The 9,143-nt window shown below is 34.7% G+C and overlaps 1 protein-coding gene across 1 annotated transcript in view; it reads left to right on the forward strand.

Moving 5' to 3' along the window:
• LOC111087884 (cubilin-like) overlaps positions 1 to 9,143 on the forward strand; it is a gene marked incomplete at its 5' end in the record, with an annotated part of 38,597 nt that overhangs the window by 21,051 nt on the left and 8,403 nt on the right. Inside the window, 6 exons of the mRNA XM_022396161.1 lie at positions 913 to 1,044; positions 2,767 to 3,006; positions 3,872 to 3,991; positions 5,604 to 5,879; positions 6,834 to 7,280; positions 8,556 to 8,708. Coding sequence (XP_022251869.1) covers positions 913 to 1,044; positions 2,767 to 3,006; positions 3,872 to 3,991; positions 5,604 to 5,879; positions 6,834 to 7,280; positions 8,556 to 8,708 — 1,368 coding nt within the window. The remainder of the gene's footprint in view (positions 1 to 912; positions 1,045 to 2,766; positions 3,007 to 3,871; positions 3,992 to 5,603; positions 5,880 to 6,833; positions 7,281 to 8,555; positions 8,709 to 9,143) is intronic.

Here is a 9,143-nt window from a genome sequence, read left to right on the forward strand (position 1 = left end):
AGTCATCACCACCCACCGCCAATTCTTGGGCTACTCTTTTACCAACGAATAGTGGGATTGGCAACAGATTTGTTTTGTATTTAATAAACGCTTTCCTCTTGCAGTTTTGTCACAATCTTTGTTTAGCTTTACTCTATTTGTACGAAGTGATGGTCTTACCTTGAAGTTGATCTGCTTTCAGCCTTCCATCTGGGGACCAACCACTCTGAAGTTTACGCAGTACTTCCTGCGAGTCAGTCAAAGGTATCATGTTGGTGGTACTGTCTATAAGTGGTTTATTGCTTTCAATCCAGAGAAGGGCTTTCTTTGTGGCTTTCATCTTCATCTTTGTGTTGCTTGTGGGAAGGTTGAATGCTCCATCAGCCTTATCAGAGTGCTATTGTTCCATGAGATGATGAATGTCCAACCAGCTTTCTCGCTGTCTTTGGTGTAAGAACCATCTGTGGCTATCATGACAGATGCCTGTCCAATATGGTTTTTAAAAAGGTGCTTTTTGCTTTCAGTTTTGCTAGAGTCTCTGTTTTACACAGAATATCAGCAAATATTAACACTCAGGATCTAGTTGAACTGTCAAGGCGGACTAGATGTCGACGGAGATCCAGTCTGATTGCCAGCTTCCATGTTTCGTGATGCATCTTCTGGTGATTAGTTCAGTTACGACCCATCTTATACATGTTACACTGGTGCCTATTTTGGAATTTCAGCAAGATTAATCTTAGATTCACTTTATAAAGAAAATTGAGGGGTGTACCTGTGAATAAACAAAATATTTAGAGCATTTAACGTTATTGCTTTATTTTATTTACATGTTTTAAATGTTCTATAGATTTTTCTGCTTATGCATACTTACTGTTAAAATATTTTATCAACCATATTACATCATAAATACAAAATCCTTTGCTTTGTCACTAGGAATCTTGGATTTCGAAACTTCGAAGAAAGTTATTGAGTTTCACTCGGACTCAGCCACCACTCGGCAAGGATTCCATATTCGTGCTAGACAAGTTCCTTGTTCCACTGACCGTTTTCCACCAGGAAATTCAGGTAAAGTTAGGTTTAAGTGTCACGTTTTTTTTTGTTTTTTTTGTACTTACAGTTGTTTTTCATTGAATATTCAGGTAATTTTGTGGTCTCCTAACTGTTTTATAGTTTCTTCTACACGTTCAGGTACAGTTAGGGTTAGCTTATAGATTACTTAATTAATACGATAGGTTACTCAACCCTCTAACTGCATTTCATGTAATTGTTCAAGTTTAAAAACAAAAATAGTGAGATGAAAAATGCCTTGTTTCCTCCTTTACTTTTCTACTGAATTTCTATTGAGTTAGGCTACAGGTTGTTTGTCCTTTGAGTCGTTTTCCTTCTGGCAACAAGTCTATTATTAAAGTTATGGTTGATGACTTATCAATATTAAGGCTAAACATTAGGCCATACCATTTCCTTAATGGCATGTCAGATAGGTTAGACAGTAAATTTCTTATTTCAGATGAATAAAAGCAGACGATAGATTCTTTTTCGTCCCATCTCATTTCCTTTTAAATAATCAAATATTCATTGTTATGGGAATAGATTTTATTGTGGAGTTTTTTGTTTTAGGGCTTAAATTTTCAATATTCGTTCTTACAAGAATTTGTTCTATGCGTTCTTTTTTATTTAATTTATATATTGTTTCATATTCAACTGAATTTATTAACGCAAGTAACAATACACAATATTTCGAAAGTTTTATTTACGTTACTTATAAACACAGCTCACTGTTATTTACAAATAATTTCTCACATTGATATCCCTGTATCAAAATTTCCTTGTTTAGAGTATGTTTGCAAAGGGGAGAATCTATGGTGTTATGGCCCGGGAGTGGCCTAAATCTTAGCGTTCTTGGACTGTGAATCAGAGAGTTAATGATTCCCATCCCCACGCGCTTCCACTTTGGAGCTGTGGGTGCACAATAAGAGTGATGGTCAACTCCCACTAATCGGTTGGACAGTAGTTGATGGGTCCCGTTGACTAGCTATATTTCCACTAGCTTATCAGCTCAAAATTCGAAAATTCTAAAACAAACAACCAAACCTTCGGTCATGATCGTTAAAATCACCTCTGAGCATGCGCAGTCTTCACACAGAGTTACTTTTCTCGGATATGACATCCGTTAACATCTAGAAATTTAACTTTTAACTAAATAGCATAGGTGGTGAGTGAGTCTTTTGCTTGGGTAGGCTATTCTATCACATATATTGTATAATATTTTTGAGTTGGTGAGGATAATGCTCAGTAAGGTTTGTTTGTTTGTTTGTTTTTGAATTTCGCGCAAAGCTACACGAGGGCTATCGGCGCTAGCCGTCCCTAATTTAGCAGTGAAAGACTATAGGGAAGGCAGCTCATCATCACCACCCACCGCCAACTCTTGGGCTACTATTTTTACCAACGAATAGTGGGATTGACCGTCACATTATAACACCCCATGGCTGAAAGGGCGAGCATGTTTGGTGGGACGGGGATTCGAACCCGCGACCTTCAGATTGCGAGTCGAGCTCGCTCAGTAAGGAACATCTTATTTGAGAAGGCTACTTGTTTCTCCAATGACAGGTGTTCAAAGGGGGGTTGCTCCTGGAAAGGTCAGAGATGAATTATCTCTTTTCATCCACATAGGGAGGCTAAGCTTACTCAAGCCTTTTATACGCGCCGCCCATGCTAAACATTTGACTCCACTAAAATGTCTGGGTCATGTTTTGTTTTATTAACAATATGACCTTCTACTTGGTTTAGGAGAATCATGTGACAAGACCTATGACGCTCTTGAAGGAGTCGTGCAGAGTCATGGGTACCCTAGAAACTACCCCAGAAATCTTGTGTGTACATACTACTTCAGACCACGACCAGGGTATTGTCATGTGGTGCTCAAGTTCTCAGACTTTCAACTACAATCCTCCAGAGGTCTCTGCGAAGAAGACTATCTTGAAATAAACGAACAGCGTTACTGCGGGAGGCAGCTAATTGGACAGACAAGTATGATTACGCTTGTGTTACACTGTTTAATTTGTACATATTAAGTTGTGGCTACATTCTGAGACCCAGATGTTGACGTTTAAAGTGTCATATTAAGTAGATTCCAAACAATGATATAACTACAAATGTATTTACGCACTTTTTTGAGTAAATATACACAGAAATGGTTACTTTAAATAGAAAATATTACAGAAATATTACATAACAGGTTTTGTTTGTTTGTTTGTAATTAAGCACAAAGCTACACAATGGGCTATCTGTGCTCTGCCCACCACGGGTATCGAAACCCGGATTCTAGCGTTGTAAGTCCGCAGACATACCGCTGTGCCACTGGGGGGGGCGTGTTTTTATTAACCAAACTGAATACTTTGTGCTGCTTTCTTTTCTATCAGTTCACTGAGTATCTCCATACGTAGTGAATACTGGTATAAACCATAAACCACTCAATAAAAATAAACATTTTACCTGTTATGTAGTCCCCCAGTGGCACAGCGGTATGTCTGCGGAATTACAACGCTAGAATCCGGTTTCGATACCCGTGGTGGGCAGAGCACAGATAGCCAATTGTGTAGCTTTGTGCTTAATTACAAACAAACAATAATAAAAACACAGATAAGTTTGTCTGTTTTTGTTTTTTTATTTATATGTCATTCATCTGATTGTATATGTACGTTGAGGAACGCTGACATATATGTACGTGTGTGTGTGTTTTTCTGTGTATATATAAATATATATATATATATATATGACTTCTGTTTATCTTGTTGTATTCTTGGAAATCAATCATATATGAATAGTAATATTTTCTTACATCTGTACAGATATTTTTCCTTTTTCTAAACATTTAAATGGTTTATAATTACAGAAACATTAAAAATTTCCGGAGGACGCGATCAAGCTATTGTCAGGTTTTTCACAGATGACAAGTTCGAAGATCGAGGATTCAAAGCCACCTACCGCCAAGTTTCTTGCTCTGGAGACAGACGTACGTATAGTCTTTGAACATGTAATATTTCTTTACAAAAGTTTTTCCTTCAAAACCTTTAACTGACGTCTAATATTAAACACACAGCTTGTTTGAATGCTTTTCACTTGGTTTTTGTTTTTCTCTAAAAATTGGCTTTTCAAACCGTCCAGGAATTCCATTTACAGACGTTCGCATGAGATAGCGTTAGCATAGAAAAACTGAAATACAAAAGCTTTTACACCTCTTGACTATCTATTTCAACATAGTCACGTCTCTCAAATCACAACATACATTTTCTAAATCATAAAAAACAAACCATTAACACCAAAAGCATAGTGATAGTTATAATGTAGCATATGTGGAATTAATACATCTAGTTGAGTATAACCACACACTATTATTTCTGGAAAAAAAAGTAACACATGAAACCTTTGTATCATACAAATTTTCTAAATTCCATGTAAGAATGTAAAACTTGAGTAAAAAAAGTACCTTATCTTGTCACTAAAGGCGCCATAATCAGTAGTTGTTGTTCAACATAACATTTAGTACATTATCTAGCCACTAGAGGAGCCATAATCAGTAGTTGTTTTTCAACACAAAATTTAGTACCTTATCTTGTCACTAGCGGTGATATAATCTGTAGTTGTTGATCAACACAAAATTTAGTACCTTATCTTGTCATTAGAGGCGCCATAATCAGTAGTTGTTGATCAACACAAAATTTAGTACCTTATCTTGTCACTAGAGGCGCCATAATCAATAGTTGTTGAAATCCATGATCCTCTGTCATTTCTTACTCGTGTATATATATTTGCTCGAGTATTCTTGTAAATAGCTTTATTTAGGGTTTAACATCAAATTCTGAGAATGTTTAATTTAATGTTTTAGCTTATTGCATCAGAGTGCCATAATAGTAGTAAGTGACCGTTTTCTCGGTTATTACCTTATTCGTTTGTCCGAATCATAACTAATAATTAGTAAACTTCTTTTGCTTTCTCAATTAATCAAGTCATTGTTGAGATAACGTGATCGTTCCTGCGTCATGAAAAACGTTCTTTTCCAGTGTCAAATGTGCAATAATGTTGGGATTCATTTGCGTAACAATACAAATAACAATGAATTCCAATAGATGACACCTGGGAATAAAAGGTTAAAAATAAAATGAAATTATAAAACATTAAAACTGCAAAATCAACGTGCTCTTAAGCTTTTAAAATAATGTTCCTAGTGTTTTCATTGTTACATAAATATTTCTCAGAAAGAAAGAGTAGAAATAAGAATAAAATCTGAGTCATGATCCCGTATCCAACGTAACTTCTTTCACGGTAATGTTTACTTTCCAAACCTTCTTTAAAACTGCTACTCTCATTGTTATCTTGAATTTTTTAGTTTACTCTAAAAGTACTGCTTTAGCATACTACATGTAAGTTTTAATGTTTGTTTTAAACTATCTGCGCTGTGCCTAGCATAGGGATCGAACTCAGAATTTTTAGCGTTATAAGCCCTCAAACTTACCGGAAGTCAAAGTGTTTAGAAGTTTTGTACTCTCAAACTTTGTTTATGAAATGTTTTTACCACGTATTTTCTTTTTCTAACCACAAAATACAACTCATGGTTTCCTTTTCAGCATTTTCCCCTCCGCCCCCGCCTTTTATACCATCAGGTGTTTCCTGTGATCGCTTGTATGCCTCGGTGGAATTTGAAATCATGAGCCCAAATTTTCCCGATAATTACCGAAACAACCTCGACTGTCGCTACACCATCCTTCGAATAAGTAATCGCATATGTAATCTTCGGATGACGTTTGAATCTTTCGATGTTGAGTCGGCCAATAGTTGCGAGTATGACTACCTGGAAATTGATGGTCAACCTGTGTGTGGTATCTTACCAAGAAGTTCTGTCAGTAAGTTCCGTGCCACGGAGGGTATTTAGCCTTTGAACTTTCTAAAGATTTTAATAGAAATTATTACTCTTTTTATTGTTCAGTAAGTTTCGTACCGCGGATGGTATTTAATCTTTCTAAAGATTTTAATAGAAATTATTACTTTTTTTATTGTTGAATAAATTCCGTACCGCGGATGGTATTTAACCTTTGTAAAGATTTTGATAGAAATTATTACTTTTTTTATTGTTGCGTAAGTTTCGTACCGCGGATGGTATTTAACCTTTGTAAAGATTTTAATATTTTTTCTATTCTTGAGTAAGTTTCGTACCGCGGATGGTATTTAACATTTGTAAAGATTTGAATAGAAATTTCCTCTTTTCCTGTTTCTTAGTGAAAGTATGTAAAAATTTATAAGCTTTTCAAGTACGTTATTTTTACTGAATTTTTAATCATTTAAAGTTAGATTCAGAATGAAAAAAAAAGTAAAAATAAAAAATAAACTCCTATAAATCATTACTATAAAGAAATAGTTGCCTCAATTTTCACAATTTTGTGAATTTCTGTAAGAATTTGAGAATTTTTGGATATATACAAATGTCGTTCCTCCACAGTGGATAAATAAAAACATGGATAGTTTTTTTGGTTTTCATTCGTATAGAGGATAAACTGAGTAAGTTCATATATATATATAACAAATGTAATAAATTGTTTATATTACAACTGTAGCTGCAGGATCGTTTTCCTTTTCAGTATATAATACTGAGGAAAAAGATGAGCAATACGTGCACATCTGATTTGATGATAAATTAAAAACGTGAGCAGTACGTGCACATCTGCCTTTAAATGATAATAACGCATCAGAAATCATTATATTTAATAATATGCTACATAATGACAAACATTTTTTGTTCATTTTTCTAGTATTAGCTCTTTGGTAACTTTCTTTTTTTCTTTTTTTTTGTAATATGTCAGGGGAATACGAGTTCCGGAATTTCGAGTTTATAATGAGATTCCACTCTGATTCGGCCGAATCCAGACCAGGATTTAAGATACACGTCCAACAGACAGATTGTCGTGAACATTTTCCACCACCTCCTCCATACCCTAAACTATCGGGTCCTGACAGGCCTTTACCCCCGCGTCCACCACCTCCTCCTCCAAGAAGACCTCCCATCTCACCAACTAACTGCGATGACATCATTAATCGTCCAGTATTTGAACTGCAAAGCGTTAATTTTCCCGATCCCTATTCGAATAATTTGAATTGTCGCTACACTATCAAACGTTTCGGTGAGAGTGTCTGCCAGCTAGAACTCGAACTGGTTCGCTTTGATTTGGAACCCAGCGCAGACTGTCAATTTGATTATCTGGCTGTCGGCGATGAACGGTTATGTGGAAGTTTACCAAGAAACAGCATTAGTAAGTGTGTTTGTAATAATGATGATGACCTGTAGAACATTGGTTATTCAATGCTAAAGAGTAAATATGTCCCAAGTACATCAATCGTGTTACGCATGTGCGAATAATAATGTAGAAAAAGTTGTAAACTAATCTTCAAACTTTCAACTGAAACGACCTTTTAGAATTTTCAAATTATAACCGAACTATGTAATTTTGATTACATTTTAGTCTTAACTAATTTCCATTTAAAATACTTTGCATTTTTCAGTCGGAATTGCTTTAAATATCATATCGTAAGACTAAAAAAAAAGGAGAATATATTTTATGTCTTCAACTTATAACAAACAGGAATAACAATTATTAAGCGAGCTAGTCTTCCAAATGATATATTGAGTCGAAATAGTACTTAAGAATTCCAAGTTGTTTAACGCAATATAGAGTAAAATATAAGTAATTTTTAACATCGTCTCCTGCTTGCTATTTGTTGTTACATTTTGGCTTCTTTGTCATATAGAAAGAGTGGTTTATTAATTGAAAAAAAAAAGTTTCGGTTTGAAACGTTATGAAATCGGATGTTAATAATCTCCCAAGATTATTTGACATTATAATGTTTTATAGAATATAAAGAAGATTAAATATTGTGTTTGTATTCGTAATCGTATTACCTAGCCGAGCGAATTGTGAATTTACCGTTTGACACAGATGTATACAGAAACTAGGCTTACATCGTTCATATCATTTTGATATAGAAATAATAGTATCAAATAGACTGTTGTTTTTCAGAACTTGTAGTGTATACTGGAAGAAGTTACAAATGTTGGCAATAAAGTTATAATAAGAACTTTACTCTCCAGATAATAATAATAATAACTTTCTATTTCAGCAAATGTTTTGCTATTTCGGGTTCGTTAGGGTTAGTATTACCAGAATTATTAGTTCCTGTGCTACTAGACTTGAAGAAGCCACAACGGCAAAATGTTGGCTGAAATGAAAGGTTTTTATTTTTCTACGTTTATTGCAAATAGTATTAGTAAAACAATAATCAATCGTTTGTTCTGGTTACAAAGAATAAATGTATTACATATGCGAGGAAACAACAATGCATCTACCAATCTAAGGCTAGAGAAACAAATAATCACATTACTGAAAGGGCAAACAAAACTAACGACGACATTCATTGTGTCTCAAAGTAATACTAATATTACTTTATAAGTATGGTTTTGTTCGTGAGTTATATGACAGTCTTGAAAATAATTCTAGCATCTAAGTTTATTAACTGAATATTTTATAAAGGGACGTTTGACTTCCCAAAATTCGAGAAGAAAATTTACTTTCGATCCGATGAGAGAGCGCCAGGAAGAGGTTTTCTCATCAGAGGGCGCCAAATAGACTGTCCAAGGATGCCCCCCAGACCTCGACCAAGGCCACGTCCACCTGTTCTTCCCTGCAAGTAGATTTTTTATATAAATACTTTTTAGTATCTAATTGCCTCATTAATCCAAGTTAATAACTGATGTTTGAAAACAAATTATTTGGAAATATTTATAATTTTTAACTTATAAATAGTTATTATAGTTTAGACCACAAAATCCGAAATAACATTTGTATCAATACCCAACGTTTCGGCTTCCGCCTTTCTCAAGGGATAAGTTTCTACTATTCTCGTGCCTCAAGTTTCAAGCACTACGTTGTAAGAAATAACCCAGTACAAAACAATAGATTATATTTACGTGAAGGTATGAAGAGAAGGGGACGTTACAGGGGGAAGAACTAACTTCAATATACACATATAAATTAGATGTACTTTCAGGGTCCCCGAAAGTGTTTTGTTTCAAGAGTAAATAAAACCAAAATTAAGAGTAACAACTATTTTTATTTCTT

Source organism: Limulus polyphemus, unplaced genomic scaffold (genome assembly GCF_000517525.1).
Source record: "Limulus polyphemus unplaced genomic scaffold, Limulus_polyphemus-2.1.2 Scaffold2802, whole genome shotgun sequence".
NCBI lineage: Eukaryota > Metazoa > Arthropoda > Merostomata > Xiphosura > Limulidae > Limulus > Limulus polyphemus.